General features: G+C 42.1%; 2 protein-coding genes across 21 annotated transcripts in view; one reads left to right on the forward strand and one right to left on the reverse strand.

Annotated features, from left to right (window-relative positions):
* On the forward strand, window positions 1–10,914 carry LOC106607221 (glucosidase 2 subunit beta). Of its 2 annotated transcripts, none has more exons than XM_014203953.2 (18): window positions 1–101; window positions 506–646; window positions 859–975; window positions 1,102–1,197; window positions 1,290–1,347; window positions 1,496–1,613; window positions 1,814–1,943; window positions 4,442–4,526; window positions 4,622–4,700; window positions 7,372–7,455; window positions 7,634–7,813; window positions 7,920–8,007; window positions 8,218–8,287; window positions 8,506–8,595; window positions 8,730–8,804; window positions 8,950–9,049; window positions 9,308–9,470; window positions 10,334–10,914. In XM_014203953.2, the coding sequence occupies exons 2-17, from the start codon at window positions 547–549 to the stop codon at window positions 9,452–9,454; spliced, it is 1,617 nt and encodes a 538-aa protein (XP_014059428.1). In that variant the 5' UTR covers window positions 1–101; window positions 506–546; the 3' UTR covers window positions 9,455–9,470; window positions 10,334–10,914. The 2 variants fall into 2 exon arrangements, with proteins under 2 accessions (XP_014059428.1, XP_014059429.1); XM_014203954.2 differs by lacking the exon at window positions 1–101 and adding an exon at window positions 168–190.
* Window positions 10,797–23,360, reverse strand: part of LOC106593504 (ELAV-like protein 3) — a 19,651-nt gene continuing 7,087 nt past the window's right edge. Inside the window, exons 2-8 of one of the 19 annotated variants that reach the window (XM_045720491.1) lie at window positions 22,494–22,713; window positions 22,216–22,319; window positions 19,102–19,255; window positions 17,839–18,064; window positions 17,632–17,685; window positions 17,189–17,227; window positions 10,797–16,346 (exon numbers count right to left, since the gene is read on the reverse strand). In XM_045720491.1, the coding sequence (XP_045576447.1) occupies window positions 15,998–16,346; window positions 17,189–17,227; window positions 17,632–17,685; window positions 17,839–18,064; window positions 19,102–19,255; window positions 22,216–22,319; window positions 22,494–22,713 (1,146 nt within the window). In that variant the 3' untranslated portion in view covers window positions 10,797–15,997. Of the gene's footprint in view, window positions 16,347–17,188; window positions 17,228–17,631; window positions 17,686–17,838; window positions 18,068–19,101; window positions 19,256–22,215; window positions 22,327–22,472; window positions 22,714–23,360 lie in introns of all 19 variants that reach the window. The other 18 variants (XM_045720486.1, XM_045720487.1, XM_045720489.1 and 15 more) reach the window with 18 other exon arrangements.

Below are 23,360 nucleotides of genomic sequence, written 5' to 3' on the forward strand. Positions count from 1 at the left end.
ATTCTCCAATCACAGGTCGGATTCGAGAGCTAGTCCAATCAGAGGAAAACACTACAGTGCATGAGCGCACGAGACGTTTCCTGAAGCATTGCGGAAGAGAGGTAATGATTGATTAGTCATATTTTTACTTCGAAAATAACGATATGTTGAAGTGTTTTTAGCACTTTTTTCACATTTTATTGTGAACATGGTACTTTATTCCATATACGACAATCATAAATTTTGTTCAAAAGGAAGTTTTCCCCCGTTAAATTAAGACCGGTGATAGCTAGCTACTACTACTGTAGTCCTTCATTAGCTAACTTAACGTTACTTAGTTCATTTAACGTTACCTATCGTTACATGTATTGAATTATGACTAAATGATTCTGAAAATGTCTTTCTAACGCATTGTATCAGAGGTTTCATATGGGGCCGACTTTCAATGTTGTGAATGATGGTGTGTCTGAGGACTAGCTGTATTGGGTTCAAGTACATTGTCTAATGCCTTGAGTTGTGTTTGCAGGAATTCTTGAAAGTGTAGCTGGGCCCCGTTGATACTGCATCATGTCTTGTGCGCTTCTACTGTTGTTGATGAGCTTGGCTTTGGCGATGCCCACTGGCGCAGCGGTAGAGATCCAGCGTCCACGCGGAGTACCACTATCAAGTGAGTTGGCATCTGATTCTAACCCGAATTCAGACCAATAACGTTATGGTTCTCATCACAGCCAGTGAGGTAGGCCTAGTCTATTGCAGTCTATGCTATTTTAGCTTTCAGAATCCCATTGTGAGCATGGATTTTAACCTGGCAGGTGTGCATTGTCTCTCAGATGTGCTCTTATGTACCCAACCCTTACCTGTCCCCATCGATCCTGACAGAGAGACAGTTCTATGAGGAGAACAAGCCCTTTACCTGTTTGGATGGCTCCAGCACCATCCCCTTTGACCGGGTCAACGATGACTACTGCGACTGCAGGGATGGCTCGGATGAACCAGGTACACTATCGCTCACTTCTCATCAATAAAGCCAGACTGAACCCACTATCAAGACACTACACACTACTGTGCACAGTTATCACTAAGGTCTTGACTGTAATGAATGTCTTTGCATTTTTCCCACAGGTACTGCTGCCTGCCCCAACGGCAGCTTCCACTGCACCAACGCTGGCTTCAGACCCGCCTTCATCCCTTCCTCCCGGATCAACGACGGCATCTGTGGTAAGAACATCATCACAGTATCTTTCCATGGATCAGTCATCCCGTTCTCAGAATTGTTTTGTAAGTGCTCATGAAGTGTGTTCTCTCCTCAGATTGCTGTGACACGACAGACGAGTACAACAGTGGTGTCACTTGTCAAAACACCTGCAGGTGAGCATTAGTAAAACGTACACAATTCTGCAAACATTTAATATTGACTACAACACTAACATTGGCCTTTGTGTTGCCGAATGATTCCTCCAGTGTGTGCCCAGTATGTGTGTGTGAAGACTGATTGTGTTGGCTGTGTGACCCCTAGGGAGATGGGGCGCAAGGAGAGGGAGAGTCTGCAGATAATGGCTGAGATCACCAAGGAAGGCTTTATGCTCAAACAACAACTGATACATGAAGCTAAAAGGGGACAGGAGGACAAACAGGTGAGAGACTAACCAACCAAAGGGTAGTAGATGTATTTGGTGTTGATTAGGCAGCGGAAATGGCTAGGGCCTATACAGAGACCATTTCATATATAGAGGGACTGGTATAAATCCTTGCTGTTGAACGTGTTCATGAAATGACAAGACTTTGTATGTTTCAAAGGTTTTTTGTAAATACTTCCATCCATGCGTTTGTGCAGGGCAAGTTGACTGAGCTGCAGGGTAGTAAGAAGGGTCTGGAGGAGAAGGTGGAGGCTCTTAGGACTGTGAAAGAAACAGCGGAGGATCCAGAGAAAGAGGCTAAAGAGCGCCACCTGAAGGCATGGGAGGGTAAGTACACTGGAAACCATTATCTCTCTGCTTTTAACCTCTAGGGTAGGTGGGACGATAAAGTCCCACCCACGGTTCACACTATTCAATAGCCAGTGAAAAATCAGAGCGCCAAATTCAAAACTACAAAATGTCATAATTCAAAGTTCTCAAACATATATGACTATTTTACACCATTTGAAAGACAAACCTCTCCTGAATCCAACCACGTTGTCCGATTTCAAAAAGACTTTACGGCGAAAGCATGAAGTTAGATTATGTTAGGACAGTACATGGACAAAAAATTACAGACATTTCCAATGCAAGAACAGGCGTCACCAAAAGCAGAAAACCAGTTAAAATTATGCACTAACCTTTGAGAATCTTCATCAGATGCCACTCCTAGGACATTATGTTAGACAATACATGCATTTTTTTTTGTTCTATCAAGTTCATATTTACCGTAATTTCCGGACTATTAAGCGCACCTGAATATAAGCCGCACCCACTGAATAAAAAAAATAAAATATATATATATATTTTGAACATAAATAAGCCACACATGTCTATAAACCGCAGGTGCCTACCGGTACATTGAAACAAATGAACTTTACACAGGCTTTAACGAAACACGGCTTGTAACAAAAATAAATAGGCTTTAACGAAACACGGCTTGTAAAAAAAAAAAATAGGCTTTAACGAAACACGGCTTGTAAAAAAAAAAAAATTGCAGTAAGCTTTAGTTGTCTTTTTGCACTGAGTCAATTCCTCACGCTGCTGTTTCCAACGTCTTATCATCGACTCATTAAGACCAAGCTCCCGTGCAGCAGCTCTATTTCCTTTTCCAACAGCCAGATCAATCGCCTTCAACTTGAAAGCTGCATTATATGCATTTCTCCGTGTCTTTGCCATGATGAGGGTGACAAAATGACTACCGTAATCAGAATGATGGGAAGTTTGAGAGCGCTCGATTTAATCTAAACAGTAAACAAAAAAGTTGTTTGACCTTAACCCGTTCGGCAATTTCATTGGTCTAATGAAAGCTTCATGCCGCCAAAAAACTGAGCACGTCACAGAATGTTTTTTTTGGGGGGGGGGGGGGGATTAAAAGCGGGAAAAATCCATATATTAGCCGCGTCATTGTTTAAGCCGCGGGGTTCAAAGCGTGGGAAAAAGTTGCGGCTTATAGTCCGGAATTTACGGTATATCCAAAAAAAACATTTTACATTGGCGCATGACGTTCAGAAAATGTATTTCCCCCAAAACTTCCGGTGAATCAGCACAACAATTTACAAAAATGCTCATTATAAACGTTGATAAAATATTAAACTGTTATTCAAAGAATTATAGATTAACATCTCCTGAATGCAATCGCTTTGACAGATTTCAAAATAACTTTACTGGGAAAGTACACTTTGCAATAATCTGAGTACTGCGCTCAGAAAAAAACATCAGGCAATTACAGATACCCGCCATTTGAGTCATCTAAATGCATAAATAGCATTAGAAATATTCACTTTAATAATCTTCATCAGAAGGCACTTCCAGGAATCCCAGGTCCACAATAAATGTTTTGTTCGATAAAGTTCATAATTTATGTCCAAATAACTCCATGTTGTTTGCGCGTTCAGTAAGCTACTCAAAATGTAGGTAGCGTGAGGAAAATGTCACGACAAAGTAAAAAAAAAGTTATATTTACGTTCGTTCAAACGTTGTATAGCATCAATCTTTAGGGCCATTTTAACTTCAATAATATTACAACCGGACCATTGCAATGTCTTGAAAAACGTTTTGGAACACAGGTATCTTCTCACGTGAATGCGCGCAATGAACTCATATAATTTTCTGAGTCACCAACTTCCCAGCCTTCTTGTTCGGTCTGTGTTTACCGCAAAAGCCTCAAACAACTTTCTAAAGACTGTTGACATCTAGTGGAAGCCTTAGGAAGTGCAAAATGAACCCAAACTCGCTGTGTGTTAGAAAGGCAAGGACTTGAAAAAACTAAAGGCATCAGATTTTCATTTCCTGGTTGTATTTTTCTCAGGTTTTTGCCTACCATATGAGTTCTGTTATACTCACAGACATCATTCAAACAGTTTTGGAAACGTCAGCGTTTTCTATCCAAATCTACTAATAATATGCATATCCTACCTTCTGAGTGAGGAGGCCGTTTAATTTGGGTACGTTTTTCATCCGGCCGTGAAAATACTGCCCCCTACCCTAGAGAAGTTGACCTATGCACAATTCTCTCAATGTATTTGTTTTCTTCACAAAAAAGGTGTTTTTGTGCTGTTCGGTAAAACCAAGGTATTTAAGTATATTCATATAGTTAGGGTATAGTTAAAAAACAGAAATATTGTTAAATGTTGTGAAATGCCCACTGCAAATCGTCTCTCCAGTCAGATATATTTTTCAACATATTTGATGTAGTTAACTTAATGATTTGGAAGTCAATTACAAAAGTCCTGTTGAAGATTTCTCTAAGTTGTATGTGATTGATTTGATTTTGTCTGTTTCAGAACAAAAGGAACTCATCCGTATGGAGAAGGACAAAACTAGAATGGCTGAGGCTTTTCTTGAGCTGGATGATGACGCAGACGGCTAGTGAGTGTGTAGTGTGTAACTGTCAGCGTTGGAGATATTCAGAGATTTCAGTTTGACTCAGTGAGTGACTAACACGGTGTTTTTGTTATTCCCAGTGTTTCTGTGGCTGAGCTGCAGTCCCATCTAGAGCTGGATCCAGATTCAGATGGCTCTCTGACAGAAACAGAGACTCAGGTAAGATGTCTGTCATCTTCCTCCCCAAGTCAAGAGAATAATTTCTAACATTAGCTAGTTAACGTTAGTGACCTAACCAATTCGCTATAGTATTAACTGGTAACGTTATACGACTCCTTGCCGTTCCTCAAGTTACAACGCGTTAGCTGCTTACTGGACCTTGGCAGTCTGTGTGAAATGTTAACTAGCTATCTGTGAACTAATGTTTTCCTTCTACAGTATGTGGTTAATTTTCAGAATGAGAGAATTAGGTGAAAATGAGGCGTTGCTTGTTAAAATGTTGAGTGGAGCTGGGCCTGGCTTAAGCTGGATGCCACTGTAGAGGTGAATGGAACAGCACACACTTTCTCACTTTTTCAATACAGTGGATGAAAGGGGTATGCCACGTGTACTCTCTGCCTGAAAGAGATCAATTATGCCAACAAAGGGTATCATGCTGTGCTGGCACATTGTAGAACAGATGTCCACAGGCATAAAGTGTACAATGTAATAATGTGCAGTGTAGCCCAAAGATATTGCTTTTGTAGTGTTGAACTTTACAGTAACACTTGTGGGGGGGGGGGGATTATTACATTTTTTTACTCGGTGAACGTTATATTTGCACACATGTAGCCTTGTGCACTTGATCAATGTCTACTGTAGTGGCCACTATAATAGAGCAAAAATAGAATGCCTGTTTGTTTCACTCTATTTCTACTTTAAGATTGTTTCACAAGTGCAATATTTACAGTTGAAGTCAGAAGTTTACATACACCTTAGCCAAATATATTTAAACTCAGTTTTTCACAATTCCTGTCATTTAATCTTAGTAAAAATTCCCTGTCTTAGGTCAGTTAGGATCACCACTTTTATTTTAAAAATGTGAAATGTCAGAATAATAGTTGAGAGTGATTTATTTCTTTCATCACATTCCCAGTGGGTCTGAAGTTTACATGCACTCAATTAGTATTTGGTAGCATTGTCTTTAAATTGTTTAACTTGGGTCAAACGTTTTGGGTAGCTTCCCACAATAAGTTGGGTGAATTTTGGCCCATTCCTCCTGACAAAGCTGGTGTAACTGAGTCAGGTTTGTAGGCCTCCTTGCTCGCACATGCTTTTTCAGTTCTTCCCACAAATGTTCTATAGGGTTGAGGTCAGGGCTTTGTGATGGCCACTCCAATACCTTGACTTTGTTGTCCTTAAGCCATTTTGCCGCAACTTTGGAAGTATGCTTAGTCATTGTCCATTTGGAAGACCCAAGCTTTAACTTCCTGATTGATGTCTTGAGATGTTGCTTCAATATATCTGCAAAATTTTCCTCCCTCATGATGCCATCTATTTTGTGAAGTGCACCAGTCCCTCCTGCAGCAAAGCACCCCCACAACATGATGCTGAAAAAGCCTCCCCCTTTTTCTTACAAACATAACGATGGTCATTATGGCCAAACAGTTCTATTTTTGTTTCATCAGACCAGAGGACATTTCTCAAAAAAGTACGATCTTTGTCCCCATGTGCAGTTGCAAACCGTAGTCTGGATTTTTTTATGGTGGTTTTGGAGCAGTGGCTTCTTCCTTGCTCAGCGGCCTTTTAGGTTATGTCGATATAGCACTCATTTTACTGTGGATATAGGTGCTGTTCTGGGATTGATTTGCACTTTTTGCACCAAAATACGTTCATCTCTAGGAGACAGAACACGTCTCCTTCCTGCGTGGTCTCATGGTGTTTGTACTTGCGTACTATTGTTTGTACAGATAAACGTGGTACCTTAAGGCGTTTGGAAATTGCTCCCAAGGATGAACCAGACTTGTGGAGGTCTACAATTTTATTTTTTCTGAGGTCTTGGCTGATTTTGATTTTAGATTTTTTTTTCCAATGAGGTCAAGCAAAGAGGCACTGAGTTTGAAGGTAGGCCTTGAAATACATCCACAGGTACACCTCCAAATGACTCAAATGATATCAATTAGCCTATCAGAAGCTTCTAAAGCCATAACATCATTTTGGGGAATTTTCCAAGCTGTTTAAAGGCACAGTCAACTTGGTGTATGTAAACTTCTGACCCACTGGAATTGTGATAGTGAAATATTCTGTCTGTAAACAATTGTTGGGAAAATGACTTGTGTCATGCACAAAGTAGATGTCCTAACCGACTTGCCAAAACTATAGTTTAACAAGAAGTTTTTGGAGTGGTTAAAAAACGAGTTTTAATGACTCCAACCAAAGTGTGTGTAAACTTCTGACTTCAATGTATGTGGTCACAAGAAATATATTATAAAGGCTGTTATGGCTTACTGCAATATTAGTGTATTGTTTTTTTTCTTCTCAGGATTTGAGTGTCATTTGCAGTAAAGTAGGCAACAAATTACATTTGATTGCTTTCTTTACATTTTTTTGCTGTGAGTTAAGTTCACATTAACTACTTCTTATTTTGACTTCATTAATCTGTGAGTAAAATAATCTTGCTTACCCAAAGCATTTGCATTTACTTGTTTTGAGTTGCCCAGAAAATACATCAAGATCATTTGTTTTGTATCAAGATATTCTGACTTGTATTGAGCCTTTGTAGGTTAAAATGAGCACATGATCTGCCAGTGCAGTAAGATAGTTTATCTTGGTCTTATTAAGATAAAAAAAAAAGATATATTTCAAGATAGATGTCTTACCATTTTTCTGATTTCCTAAACCATTCCCACAGGGATTGCTGGGAGGAGCAGACAAAGTGGACACGTCTACATTTGAAACTGTGTGGAGCAGCATCAAAGACAAGTACCTGTCAGAGGTCAGCACCACATGAACACTTCTTATGTTCCACAGTCATTTCCATATCCTAGTAGAATGGTCTGTGTCCTGGAGCATCAGATTGGGTGTCTAGGCTGGATTACTGTCGAGCACTTTGTGCGAAATGTGCTTTAAAGGGCTATATAAGTGTGTGTGATTTGGTTGATGTGACCGTGTAGGTGTCTCTGGGCCAGTCGGACCCCCCTGCCCCAGGAGAGACCCCCCAGGAGGAGGAGACTAGGGACTTTGTCTCTGACCATGACTCTGACCACTACCCCGAGGATTACGCTGGAGAGGAGGAGGATGTGGAGGACGATGAGGAAGATGATGATCACGAGGAGGAGGAGGAGGAAGAGAAGGTAGTTGGCAATCCTCACATTGGAGCGGAAGGGCCTGAGCTAGGCTAGTATTGGAGGGCTTGGGTGGTCAGTTGTCCCAGTAACATAACGCGTGTTTGATTATCAGGTCCCTCCCACCGTGCAGACCCCAGAGAAAAGAGAGGATGAGGTGTCCATGCCACCGTACGACACAGAGACCCAGAGCCTTATTGATGGTGCATACATTCATCTGTTTTACATTCTGGGCTTAGTCCCGCACTACCTTAAACAGGGACACAATTTGTGTTTGTCTGAATATACAAAGTAGGTGGCTCAAATGATATTAGGCGTAAATGTCTGAATTGTGATTTATTTCTGTGCTGTGGAATTGTATGTCTCATTGGTCTGTCCTTTTGAGGTTGTGCTTTGTTGTCTTTGTTCCTCAGCTGCCCAGAAAGCCAGGGATGATTTTGATGAAGCTGAGAAGGCTCTCCGGGAAGTGGACGATCAAATGAAGTGAGTTGGCAACCACCATGCTTAATCTCTGCTGGCTTTGGCAACAACTCTGTTTGTCCTTGCAACACAAAAACATCTCAGGATGATACTCAACATGCAAACACTACACAGGCATACAAGTGCAGGTTGCATTATTAGGTTTGAAAACACAAATGAATATACCCTGCGTCTGCAAGTCAATCATTAATATGTGATCCTGAATTTATTTGGTTCTGCAGGAACCTTGAGAAGGAGATTGGTTTTGACTTTGGGCCAAGTGCAGAATTTGCATACCTCTACAGCCAGTGCTACGAATTATCCACAAGCGAGTACGTATACTTCATTTATCTTTATAAATACCCGTAGTCTGTCTCTGCCTTCGTGAGAGAAATAATGTGTTAATGTGAAACTGTTTGAGTCTGCCAAAGATTAAATCTAAGACTGTGCCCCTCTTTTTCATCAGGTACATCTACAGGCTGTGTCCATTCAATAGGGTCTCCCAGAAACCTAAGTTTGGGGGTTCAGAGACCAACCTTGGGTAAGAGAACCTCCTCTTCACTTCATTTTACCAGAGCCTTTAACTGTTCAAATGACTGTGGTCCTTCTAAAACCATTAGGAATGTTAGTGGTCATTCTCTCTCTCTCTCTCTCTCTCTCTCTCTCTCTCTCTGTCCTCGTTGTAGCTTGTGGGGACAATGGGCTGGTCCTGAAGACAATTTATACTCCGTGATGAAGTATGACCATGGGCAGGGGTGCTGGCAGGGACCCAACAGGTCCACCACAGTAAGTCTCTATCTTCTCCAGTCCACTTCCCTCCCAGCCCAATGCTGCACCTTTGACAGTCTAATTTGCTGAGAGCATATGAAGCGTTAGAAGTCAAATCGCGTTTCATGCGGTGCTGAGTGGGGGAATATGCATGATAATTCACACAATCTGTGCACACTAATAAGTGCACAAGTCCCTACTCTTGAGGTACTGCTGACCCACGACATGTCCTGTGAATATAGTGAAGGGTTAATGTTGTCCCTCTGTGTGGGTCAGGTGAAGCTGACGTGTGGGAAGGAGACGGTGGTGACATCCACGTCAGAGCCCAGTCGCTGTGAGTACCTCATGGAGTTCATCACCCCCGCCGTGTGCCAGGAGCCAGCCAGCCTGGACGAAGTCCTGCACGGACACACAGAGCTGTAGCGCTCCCCACCAACAGGTACCTACAAGCCAGGCCCAGTGGAGCACTTTATAATTACATGTGGATATCAACTGTCTATAAATACTGCACATGTTAGGCCTGGCACGGTAATTGTTTAATTATGGACAACAACCACTGGGGGGGGAAATGACCTTCATTATTGTTTTAATACATACATTTTTTAAACTTCAGCTTGTCTTTCAATCATCACTCTACTCTGTATGTCTGTCTTGAGCTTGCACTCTCACTAGCTAACTTAGAAACATTGTTTCAACTGTTGGCTCCAGCCCACATAGTTGTATTTGTGCAGGGGAGAAGTGTTTGGGTGTTTAGTCAACATTTTGCTGCATTTATCTTCAAATAGATCTGACATAAATGGCATTCAAGTCCACCTAGTAGGACGAGCCAATCTAGATAATGCTTACTTCCCTCATCTGGTCGAGTAGCTTAACTCTGGACGAGTAGCTTAATTTAAAACAGTGCAAATAAGTGTAGGCCGTCATTGTTAATAAGAGTTTGTGCTTAACTGACTTGCCTAGTTAAAGGTTACATTTCAAAATGTAAAATAAATGAAATGCTAGCTACTGTACACAAAGCAAGGAGGCAACAGGAAAATGAGAAGACACTGAAACAGAAGATGTTAACAGGACAAAGGAAGACATGCATTGTGCAAGGAGCCAGTCTTGACTTGGTAGGACATCCTTGCACATGTATTTGATCATTTTTACATCAAAAGGATTAAGTTGGTAATTTCACGATGGCAAAAGCAAACATTTGATGAGTAAGGCACTGCGACATTTCCAAGCGGTCAAAACCATTTTGTTTCTGAGACGATTTCTTGTCACTTCTGCTTGAAAATAACATGGTAATTTCTGTCTCAGGTTTCTCTTTATTGACTACGTGCTAGCCTCCCACCCTGTTCTGCAACAACCAGCTGCTGCTCTGGATTCACAAACTGGAAGATGAAGATTCAAAATGGTTGTGTGTTATTTACTCCTACTTGTCTGTTGCTTTAACTTGTTTGTCTAGGGTTAGTGTTTCAATTAGATTCAAAAATAGTCATTCCATTAACAACAACAAAAAGAAGTCGAATTTGAATATGCTGAATCGTTTTCTCCTGTGTTCTACTTTGCCAATCAACAAGAGTTGTACTCTATCTAAGCAGGAGAGTCAGTATAATGTTAACTATGCTCTGTTGGCTCTAATACTACAGTAGATGATTATGCCAATGATGTGCATTATGACGATGGCAGTTTGTCTTATGTGCATCAATGGTTTTGCATTGTTACCCTCTGGAAACGACAACATCGCTCAATATCATCTTGTAAAAACAACATGGGTCACTCAGATTTGTAACCTTTTATTTTTTCTGGCATGTAAAGTACAAATAATTAAACAATTCCATGAAAAAGTCTTCAAGCGTCTTCAGCTGAAATCCCAGTAATAAATATCCTAAACTAAACTGAAAGGTTTATTATTTTCTTTGTTACATTTTGTCATTGTTCATTTGGTCATGTTTGGAAGTATGAGATTTTGATATCTTCCTACTGACATTGATACATTGATGCCAGTAGATCTGTTTTGATCATTTTCTCCTTTGATTTGTTCTACCATTCCAGGAAAATGTTGTAAGAAGAACGTCACTAAGTTACTCTGTGTCCCCTCTTCTAAATAAATAGACACAAAATACAGTTGGTCGAGAAACAGAAGAACCACTGAGCCCTTTCCTATATGAGTAACCCCCAACGATGCTTTCCTCCTGGCTGCTGTTGGAACTACTGTACATAGAACTCAGATGTCATGTCGGAGTTCTGTACTATGGTCCTTCTAATAACTACAGTACTTCTGTTCAGCAGCAGTAGGAGGGAAAGCATGCTGAGTACACATGGAGCCTCAGGCACTGCCTAAGGTCCAGGCTCTGCCCTGGAGCCTACAATAGGCCACACCCCAGGCCCAGCCCATGTCCTGACTGACACTCCCCAGGGTTCTCAGTGGCTGGAAAAACAAGACTGTGATTAGATTAAATAATCAAAAGGTTTTCATTTAACAAGACAAACAGAACACAGGCAGTAAAGGCATAACATCTAGCACACAGCATGTATGTTTATACACTTCAATTAGTTAAATATAGCAGTGCATTCTTTGACTATGGAGAACATTTCCAAATTGTACTTCTAAAGCTGTTTTTTAATCTATTTGTTCCCTTTTTAAGAAAGAAAATGTAACCACAATTTTGGCAAACTTAAAATCTTTTAAACTTGCAAATATAATGAAATAAACCATAAATATACACAAAACATACTTTATACGAGGCAATAATAATAAATAGTTTTTAAGTTAACAATAAGTTAAAACTACAAGCTTAAAGTCGCCCAAATAATACAAGTTTGTTGGCGCTATCTTGAATTTTTTCTGTTTAAATTATTTATGTTGCAACAAAAGCTACCACAGACTTTTACAAACACAATTGAACACGTTTTGATTGAAATAAAGTTCTAACTAAGTCTAAAATCTGCATACACTAAGAACTGCAACTAATTAAATAATGGAATGAAGAAAAAAAAAATACCCAATCAAAGCAACCAAATAAAATCTTGGACCCATGTGTGTCCTATATGGTAACGTCAACAACACAAATACGCTAAGTTAACATGTGAGTCTTGATATGTAAAAGAAAATCAATAAATTACAGGAAAAATGATATTCTAAAATCGACATGGGCTAAAACTGATGATATATTAGACAGTATCCCTTTCAAGGTCTTTTCAATTGAATTGCTCTTTTTATTCACCCAATAATAATATGCGGTTAGTTTTAGCTTGCATGTTCAGAGCACTAATCCAGGGCTGGGATTGTGGACATTTTCAGAGCTCTCCATCGGTGCTTGTTTGATTCTATTTAATGAATCGGTGCATTAACACTTAGATTTCTTTACATTTGATCCTTCCGCCTTTTCCGCAAACCATTTCAGTGTGATGTTTAATTTCTTTTTCTTTTAAAAAATATATATATCTTTTTGTTCTCAGTCAATATAAAAACAAAGCACATTGCACTTACTGTTCCATAGGAAAGTTTTTTTGTCTTTTTAGATGATTATTTATTGTTGCTCAAGCGGTGCAGTACATTTGTCTCCTGCCATTGTCCTTGGCTCTCTACCATACCTAGGTGTGGGAAGAGAAGAGGGTCTCTGTATTGGCTGTGTAAGATGGGACAGTTTGTTGTTACTCTAGTCTAGGGTGTGGCCTAGGGCCTGTTGTTGCTCTAGGGTGTGGCCTAGGGCCTGTTGTTGCTCTAGGGTGTGGCCTAGGGCCTGTTGTTGGTCTAGGGTGTGGCCTAGGGCCTGTTGGTCTAGGGTGTGGGGGAACTGGGCTGGAACTCTACCCCATATCACCAGTGGGACTACTTCAACTGCAGCTCAACAACGTGGCCTATTTGCTGTTCTGTTCCCAAGATTCACATCTGGTCTTTTAAAGTGTTGCTGTATCAGTCCTACTGTGCTACCTTCTCTTGACTATGGGCACAACTAATTGAATGGGGAAGGGAGGTGTGGAGTTAGATTATGACCAGGTGTTAATGTATGACATTTCATGTTTGTTTTGGTTGGCACGTCACCAATTTACTACTGGGGCACAGTAAGAAATGGAATGGTCAGAGTTAGACAGAGGCTGAGGGTTAAACTGAAACAATGCTGTCATACTCTGATTAATTGTTCCTGTTGTGAGCGGATGGTGTGAGTATTACAGTATTGAGGTTCAAGAGACACTTGTGTGGAACTGTCATGGTTTTTGCTGAAAGGTGAATTCTTTGTTTACATTGTTGTGGGTTTGTGGTAAGCACCTGTGCAAATGGGCTAAATTATATCTACTCAACAGATATGTTAACCAAAAGATATTAGTCCATTCTGATATAATTTGATATGAACAACAGATATTTCTGCAAGAGCTATGGGGATTTAAAATGATAAGGGATCTTCATGCAATAAATGATAATGTTTATAGAAGAATTATCAGGGGAACAGTTAGTAATAGTATAGACTGAATTATTTCTTATTGACTCTCATATTCCAAATTCTTTGGCTAAATCTTCATTCAAATATACCTAATCATCTTTGCATTGAAAGGACGCTTTATTGAGAATCTACTTCAAGCCTTTCTGTTTCGAACCAGCCCAAGGTGTCTGTGAGGACAAATCATTGGGCCTGACTGACTGTCTTTACTGCAGCCTGATTCAAGTGTCTCCTGTGAAAGCGATAACACTTCACTGTACAATCATTGAAGCAACACTGACTGTACGCAACTTGAGAGAAAGTGATATGTGTTTGTCTAGTTTACACTCAAAGATTGCACTATTAGTAATGCAGATTTGTCTCTGTAACGTTTGATGCCTAATCATTGAATTGGTTTGTGTTGATGTGTATTTGTTCTATTCCGATGTCTTTGTTTGTGTTTATTTTTTTGTTGCTATTTCAATAGTTTGTTTATAGGTTGTGGTTGAAAAAGTAAGGTTGTGTGAGAACGTTTCTTCATCGCCCCCTTCCCTCGACCCCCACCTATACACCGCATGCACGCACTCCTCCCTCTCTCTCAAAGATCAAAGGGCTTAAAATACAGCCATGCGGTGTCCCAGTTTTTCAGAGTTTTAAGAATCTGTAAAAATTCAGGTCTTGTTCTTTTGTATGTATAAAAATAGATTTATCTCTAAAGTAATCCTTTCAAAGAGATGGTAGTCCTCTTTGGCTAACACAGCGTTATTTAGAAAATCAAAAATGTCTTGAACACACTTTACCTTATTTAATCTATTATATGCAGATGTCTTTATATTGTAATCCTATCTCTCTCCATGAAATGTCTTGTCAGATGTTTCTAACAGACAGTCACCAAGACTATTTTGTCGTTATATTTTCATGAAGGGGTGTCATAAATTATTTCCATGGGTTTGTTGATATTCTTTCAATTCCAGCTAGGTGATAGTACCGATCAGATGTTGCAAATCAACAAAAATTACTTTTTAAGTTTCCAATGTGAGATAAACAAACTTGTCACTGTTGGTTTCTGCAGGCTTGGTTTCTTCTATTTTGACAGGGCAGGCAGGGTTATAATGAGAGTGATTAGAAACTGATTCTCAGGAGCTTCTATAAAGTGTCATATAAGGGGTCTGAATGAAACTGAGGAGTGTTTAGTAAACTGAGGAATAGGTAAGAAGCTGTCTCACCCTCTAGGACTCAGTGAGGAGATATCACTGCTCAGAGTCATGACGGAATCTCAACCTAAGTCAAAACTACCGTCCTCTCGATCTGATCTGTGCGTAATGGTGATGTTGATCCTACCTAGCCAGGCCAATAATTTCCACTGAATTGTAAAAACCTTCTCATTCCCTTGGGGGGGTGTTATATCTGGTTGGGTGTTTTGGTAAAGTGGCTCTGTGATTTGGTGAAATGACTTTGCTCTAAACTCACGGTCCCTAGTCTCTCAGAGAATTGTACATGAACACTGTCTCCATGGGAACACTAGCTGGGACAATGTTCTACGTTGTTCACACAGACAGCTCTGTTTGTGGTGGAATCCATCCATTCTACTCTGAACGGAAGAACCAGAGTGAAAAAATACAGAGGCGATTCTGAGATGTCAGTGATGTTCAGTATTCTAGTGTTGTTTTCCCCCTAACAGGGCTGATGTGTGACTGTTGTGTAATTCTGGTGGCCTTCAGGCTGCTTGTCTTTGTGACCAGTATCTGTTCAGTTTGATAACCTAAATCGTATTGGATCTGTCCTTAATAGGGCAGAGAAACTGCCCTAAAGCTAGTCACAACCTACCTAATGTTGAGCCAGGAAACAGTAGTCAAAGTTTCTAGAAAATGCTTACATACTCGGCTATTATAACCACCTTAAATATTGAATATATAGTTATATTTTAATATACGTATATAAGAGAACACTGTTTTTAATTAATCTTCTTTGATCTAAAAAAAATCGCCGATTCAAAATGCCCAAGTGTAAAAAAAAAGTGACTACACTCTCTCCAGCAAGATAATGGGATAGTTCGTGGGGTAAGAGTTTGGGGTTTAAATTGCACATATTTGTAGTTCATTTTAGATTTTTGATCATTTTGTTTCAGCAGTTTTTGTCATTATTTGCCTGAATTCAATCAAAGCACTCAGCACACATTCTCTGTCACATTCGTTAGACTGTCTCCCTCATCGAGGCCTCTTACCCCCACCCCCTGAGACCAACTACCCAACGCACCCCCACTAATTCAATCCAGGCAAATGTAGGGAAGGACTAGCATGTTGTGTAAAGAGAAAAGAAAAACTCTACTAGTGTATTTGTTTGAAACTCTGACTTTGTGTATGTTTGTATGTGTAAATATGTCTAGTAGTGTGTGCATGTCTGATAGCGTGTGTATGTATGTGTATAGGGCTGTGTATGGGTGAGTGTGCATCAGAGAGAGAGACTCAGTCCAGGCCCATGTAGAGTGATAGTAACAGGGAGCTCAGTGGCGCTCCCTGCTGGCTGAAGGAGCTGGCGTCAGCTAGCAGCTCTCTCTCTCTCAGGCCTTGTGTTGCTTGCTGGTCTTGAAGGAGACCTGCAGCACGCGGTCTCCCAAGCGGTAGCCGTTGAGACTAGCGATGGCCATGGCTGCCTCGTCGTAGTTGGTCATGGTGACGAAGCCGAAGCCCTTACATTTGTTGGTGGTGAAGTCACGGATGACCTTGACGTTTGTGACGGCGCCGAAGGGCCCGAACAGCTGCCACAGGACGCTTTCGTCAGCCTCGGGCGATAGGTTGTAGACGAAGATGCACCAGCCGGCTCCAGTGGGCCCGGTCAGGTTGACTCCCGCCAGGCTGGTCATGCTGTCGATGGTGATGGGGGAGAACCTAGGAAGGAGAGAGGGAGAACTACATTGGGTGTCATTCTGAAGTTCCACCCAGCAATCATCTCTCTATATACTGGCCATGTTTCTAGCTATGATATGCGCTGAAGGCTTGGTAGTCGGAGGGGCATGGAGTCTGTCTGGTGACCCAATCGATCTCCATCCCCACTTTTTCTGCAGTGAGTAGATAGATAAATATATGTGTGGGCAGGGCACCACAGTGGTTCCAGACTACCTGCTTCCACACAAAACAGCACACTGTGCTTCTATGACACACAAACACCCACGCTCTGCATATTTTAGTCATAGTCTCTGCTGACCAAAGCCTCTGCGAAAATTAGACACAGAAATCACAATGTTTAACGGAAATCACAATATTGAACAAAACACAGAAACCTAGAGAGGGATGAAAGCAAATTCGAATCAAATCATAGGAAAATTGGAGCAAACAGAAGAAGACGCAAATGCAATCTGGTATGTCCATGCTGGTGGAAAAAAAGGGACATTAAAGCAAAACCGAAACTGATAATGTTAGTTCATAAAGAAATACACACACATAGGTTCCATTACGTAATCAAACCAAAAGATTATAAACAAAGCCATGCCAGAATACCCTGCTGTTAGACAACCCTAGACACTGCCTAGCATATTTAGATTTGTTGTACTGTCTGGACTGGTTGTTACATAACTTCTCAGTTTAATGGGCAGTGTGAATTGGGAATTAGGGAATATTTTCAGAATCTGTCATTTCAAGGTGAAGGCAGCAGGTGGTATTCCAGTCACTTTGTTTGAGGTTTGTTCTTAGGCATGGATGTATTCTTTTTTTGTATCTTTTTTTATTTTACAAAGTACACCTTTGGCATTTACCTCTTGACTCCGTAGCTGGCGTTTAGTAAATTGTCGAGTCTGCAACGCAAGAGGGAGAAATGAAGGGGGTGGAGACGTTAGTGGTGAGGTCTGAGAGGAGGAAGGCCTTTTCACATGTAGCTTCTGCTCCTCTGCCTGCTGGCCTCCAGAGGGCACCCTTCACTGTACTGTAGAGGAGCACTCTGTCTATCCCAACAGCAACCCATCACAGAGCGCATGTCCTAGCCTTGGCGAACCACAACAACGCACTATGCAAATCAGTTTGGTAGTGTGCAGATAAGTGTGTGTGTGTGTGTGTGTGTGTGTTGGAGATCTGCATTGTCTGATTCATTTAAATGTCATTTCTTCCTCTTGTTTAGTAGATACTATGTTATTTGACTGGTTTGGAGCACTTTGCTTTGTTTTCATTTGATTTGTGCTTTGATACATTGGGGGTCTCTTACATTGGTTTTGTGCTGTTATTTGGATCTGGTCCCTTTCCAAATGGAGGGATGAGGCTGCAGTTTAAAAGAAAGTCAAGAAAAAAGAGGGAGAGAAAGAGAGGAAGATAGGATGAGCGAGCGCCGTAGTGCTCGTTCCAGCAGGACAGGTGTGTCGGGTCAGATGACAGACAGGTCAGAGCAGGGATTGGGTGGTGGTGGGGGCAGTACCTGAAGCGCTGAGTCTGGTGGTGCAGAGGGCCAGTGTAGCGGCGTGCAGCGGTCTGGTACAGCTGGGTGAGCAGGGCCTGGCCCGTCTTCTGGCTGGGGTTGTTGGCAAACTTCACCGTGATGGGTTCGGCTGCGCCCAGGGGCTTTTGGCCGTTCAGGCCCTTGATGGCCTCTTCCGCCTCGTTCCGCTTGTCAAACCGGATGAAGCCCACTCCTCGCGATATACCTGCTCCGGGGTCAGAAAGCAAGCTAATGTTAGCACCTGAGGGGTGAGTCATGACTTGGTCCAATGAGATGGGAAAGGTTAGAGTAGGGTTACAGTTGGTTAGGGGGAGGTAAGTTAGAGTAGGTAAGGATAATAAGTCCATGGTAGGTCAGGGGTATGTTAGGGTAGAATTAGGGTAGGTCAGGGGTACGTTAGAGTACAGTTATGGTACGTCAGGGGTACGTTAGAGTAGAGTTAGGGTAGGTCAGGGGTATGTTAGAGTAGAATTATGGTACGTCAGGGGTACGTTAGAGTAGAGTTAGGGTAGGGTAGGTTAGAGTTAGGGTAGGTCAGGGGTACGTTATAGTACAGTTAGGGTAGATCAGGGGTATGTTAGAGTAGAGTTAGTGTAGGTCAGGGGTACGTTAGAGTAGTGTTAGTGTAGGTCAGGGGTTCGTTAGAGTAGAGTTAGGGTAGGGTAGGTCAGGGGTATGTTAGAGTAGAGTTAGTATAGGTCAGGGGTACGTTAGAGTGGAGTTAGGGTAGGTCAGGGGTATGTTAGAGTAGAGTTAGGGTAGGTTAGGTTAGGGGTATGTTAAAGTAGAGTAGGGTAGGTCATGGGTACGTTAGAGTAGGTTATGGGTACGTTAGAGTAGAGTTAGGGTAGGTCAGGGGTACGTTAGAGTAGGTCATGGGTACGTTAGGGTAGGTCAGGGGTATGTTAGGGTAGATCAGGGGTATGTTAGAGTAGAGTTAGGGTAGGTCGGGTACGTTAGAGTTGATCAGGGGTATGTTAGAGTAGGTCAGAGGTATGTTAGAATAGGCTAATGGTAGGTTAGAGTAGGTCAGGGGTACGTTAGAGTAGGTCAGGGGTACGTTAGAGTAGAGTTAGGGTAGGTCAGGGGTACTTTAGAATAGGCTAATGGTAGGTTAGAGTAGGTCAGGGGTACGTTAGAATAGGCTAATGGTAGGTTAGAGTAGGTCAGGGGTACGTTAGAATAGGCTAATGGTAGGTTAGAGTAGGGGTCAGTTGTGCCAGAAGTGAGTTAAGGCTGTACCTGTAACCTGGTCCACCAGGATGCGGGAGGTGATGATGCGTCCGTACTGGGAGAACAGCTGCTCCATGTCTTTCTGGGTCATGGTCTTAGGCAGACCGCTCACATACAGGTTAGCATCACGGATAGATGCTGAACTGGGGCGGGCGTACGATACCTACAGCACATCAAAGAAACACACATTTTAACACTGATATCAAATCAAAGGTTTCCCATATCTTTACTGTACATAAAACCATATACCGTAATTTCCGGACTATTGAGCGCACCTGAATATAAGCCGCACCCACTGAATTAAAAAAAAGATATATATTTTGAACATAAATAAGCCACACATGTATATAAGCCGCAGGTGCCTACCGGTACATTGAAACAAATGAACTTTACACAGGCTTTGACGAAACACGGCTTGTAACAAAAATAAATCGTCTTTAACGAAACACGGCTTGTAACAAAAATAAATATTCTTTAACGAAACACGGCTTGTAACAAAAAATAAAAAATTTGCAGTAAACAGTAGGCTACCAAGAAAGTCATTGGTCACTATCTTCCTCCTCCTGTGCACTGAAACCACTGAAGTCATCTCCTTCGGTGTCGGAGCTGAATAGCCTCAGAATTGCTTCATCCGATATTGGATCGTTTTCATTGTCGCTCTCGTCACTGTTTGACCTTAACCCATTCGGCAATTTCATTGGTCTAATGAAAGCTTCATGCCGCCCAAAAACTGAGCACGTCACAGAATGTGTTTTTTTGGAGAAAAAAAAATTGAAAGCGGGAAAAATCAATATATTAGCCGCGTCATTGTTAAAACCACGAGGTTCAAAGCGTGGGAAAAAAGTTGCGGCTTATAGTCCGGAATTTACAGTAGCCATTTGTTTACCCAGGTAAGTTGACTGAGAACACGTTCTCATTTACAGCAACAACCTAGGGGAATAGATGAATGATCCCATTTTAAACTAGGAATGATTAGGTGACATTATGAGGGACAGATTGGGAATTTAGCCAGGATACCAGGGTTAACACCCCTACAATAAGTGCCATGGGATCTTTTAGTGACTACAGAGAGTCAGGACACTTGTTGAACATCCCATCCAAAAGACAGCGCTTTACACAGGACAATGTCCCTAATCACTGCCCTGGGACATTAGGATATTTTTTTTAGACCAGAGGAAAGAGTGCCTCCTACTGGCCCTCCAACACCACTTCCAGCAGCATCTGGTCTCCCATCCAGGGAATGACCAACACCAACCCTGCATAGCTTCAGCAACAAGCCAGCAGTGGGATGCAGGGTGGTATGCTGCTGGCCCTGTAGCAATGCATGAATATTCATTTTACTCGTCTTTTTTGTCAATGTGTGTGACTGTTTTTTGGAAAGCTTTGTGACTGTGTCCACTGTTGTGCAAAGTTAACATTAGTATTCTATGGTGAGACTATAGTGTGACTTAGATTGATTATGAAAACGTCTACATATTCATGCGTTGGCGTGTATGAAAGCCAGAGAGAGAGTATGATAGATAGTGAGAGTCAGTGCATTGTTGTGAGTGGTCTGTCTGTTTGTTTTGGATGGAGGGAGAAGGAGCGAGTGTTGCCAGAGATAGGCTGATCTCCCCTCCCTGTCATGCCTCTTTCCTTTGTTTCCAGCCTCGAGGGAGAACAGCTCCACTGGCAACCAGCAAACAATATAAATAGATCACAAGACAGCATCCCCGACTGTCAACTCACTAAAACTTTCACTCCTTATTATATAAACACATACTCACATATACAAGTACCATATAACTTGAATGAATGTGTTTTAGATATAAATATGGGACATTTCTAGTGAGAGTGAACATTTAGATTGACATGTCCAGACAATATCGAGTATTATCATGCCTCGCACAACACATAGCCAGCCGATGGATGTATTTGACCCATTGAGTGTAGAGAATAAAGTTGTACTCATTCTAAATGGTGCAGTGAGTGTGCAGGACTCCAGTATTGTGTATAGTGCATGTGGACAGGGTGTGTGATGCAGTGATTGGGGGTCCTAGAGAATGGGAGGGGGGTAGCGGAGGATACCCTATAATTAACCCTCTCCCTGTCTCTCCCACAGTACAGATGGTGCCTGCAGCCCATATGGCCCCTAATCCTGCCATTGGCATTCTGTTTCCCAAGCTACCCCCTACCCTTTACTCCTCCTGCCCCCTCCCTCCATCTTACAATGCTTTGGTGGAAATATGACATTTGCTTGGTCATTTATTATGGCTGTATAATATGCATTGATTTTCAAAATAGCCCTCCTGATAATATAAAAAAATACATATTTGAACAATTGTAATAACAACATTAACAACAATATTATTAACAACCATAAAATGTATACATTTTCTGTCATTTATATCGGCCCAATTATTTTGGTATTATATTACTAACAGTAGTAATAATGTTATTATTGCCCCCTAAATAAAATGTATGTGTATTTGTACAGTAATGTAACTAAAACATATTGTACAAATAATGATTAACAATATGATTTGCCACCTGTCTCTATAACTCTAACAGCCCAACCCAGCTCCTGATGCTGTTGACTCTCTCTGCCCCAGTCTTTCAGAAGTCTGATTTGAACTCAGCCGGCACTTTATCCCAATCTATGATCTACTTTGATCAGGTGGGAGGAGGGGGCCAGGGGACGGATGGAGTAGTGTTTAATCTGCCCCCCTCACCTCCTCCCCCTCCTGATCCTCCCCCCCCATCCATATTGGGGACAAAGAAGCCCCCTAATTAGGCCAGATTGGAGGCAGATGGGGGAGCCTGAACTGACCCCCGTGCCCCACAGTGAGACTCCCTGATTACATTTCCATCACAATCCCCTCTGCATGCTGCTAGCCCTTTGCTTTCTGACCTCCACTCTCCCTCTCTCCACTCTCCCTCTCTCATTTCTTGTTCTGCTCACTTCCTTTGTTCCTGCGACCCCTCCTGTTTTTCCCTCCTTCCCCTCTTGTCACATCTGCGTCTCTCTCCACCTTCCTTTCTTTGAGTTGCTCCCTGCCTTTCTCCTGGTCTTCTGCAGCGTATTGAAGCAGAGAAGATGGAGAGTGGCGCAGGTTGAAAAGCAGGAAGGAGAGGTGCTCTTACCTTAATTGTTTTGGTCTGCAGTTTGAGACCGTTGAGTGTGTTGATGGCCTTGTCTGCGTCATTGGGATCCACATAGTTTACGAACCCATAGCCCAAACTCTGGCCTAAATCGTTGAAAACAGATATCGATAATGGTCCTTTAGAAACTGTTTTTGCACCAAAATAACTGTACCTACAGGTACATATGCTGTATGTGATTATTTGTTATCCTCCAACTAGAAATAGATTTTGTTTGTCTGTCTATTCATCAACTGTACCTGCTGAAGCATCATGAATACCTGTAATCTTGTCTCGGACCAGTTTGCAGGATTCAATCTCTCCGATGCTACCGAACAGGCTCTTGAATTCCTCCTGGGTCATGTTCTGAGGCAGGTAGTTGACGATTAGGTTGGTCTTGCTGTCGTCTGTGGCACCGTTGGTGCTGATGACTGGCCCGTTAGGCAGGCTGGTTCCGCTCGGACCGTTGGACACCTGGGTTTCCATGGTGCTGATTATCTGCTGAGGAAAAGGAAGCATATAGAACCCTGTGTACAAATAATATACATCTGCAGTAATAACACACAGTAGAGTAATGGTGGGGTGTTGTTAGTAGGCCTTTAATGTAGACTCATTGAATGAATGTCCGCTCTGTCATTGTCAGCTAGGGAAGAGGTCAGACATCAGCTGAGGGAGTGGAAGGATGCGAGGCAGGGATAGCAGTAGGCTACACACAGACCCCTCTCTACCCCCCCCCCTCTCCTCCCCCGCTCTTTCTCTCTCTCGCTGCCTCTGGCCCTGCAGATGTCACAGTCCTTTTCCCCCGTTTCCTCCTCCCATCCCCCAGCCTCCATCCATCCATCCATCCATCCATCCAGCCACAGGGTCAAACAGCATTACATCATTACAGGGTCCTAAGTATTGGTGGTGATGGGGCAGGTGGGGCAGTGGGCTTTGGGACGGGGAGGTTGACATGGCAGACAAAAGAGAAAGTGACATTGTCTAATCTGCTCAGGCCTAACGTCTCTGAAGGCTGTCATCTAGCGACGTGGAACGTTTCAACACAAAAAAATACATTCTGGGTTTTAGTGTGCTCACTTTCTTTTGTAAGTGAGTGTTTGTGACTCCGACTCAAAGTTGTTTGTGCGAGTGGATGGAATGAGTGAGTG

Source organism: Salmo salar, chromosome ssa06 (assembly GCF_905237065.1).
Source record: "Salmo salar chromosome ssa06, Ssal_v3.1, whole genome shotgun sequence".
In the NCBI taxonomy this organism is placed as follows: domain Eukaryota; kingdom Metazoa; phylum Chordata; class Actinopteri; order Salmoniformes; family Salmonidae; genus Salmo; species Salmo salar.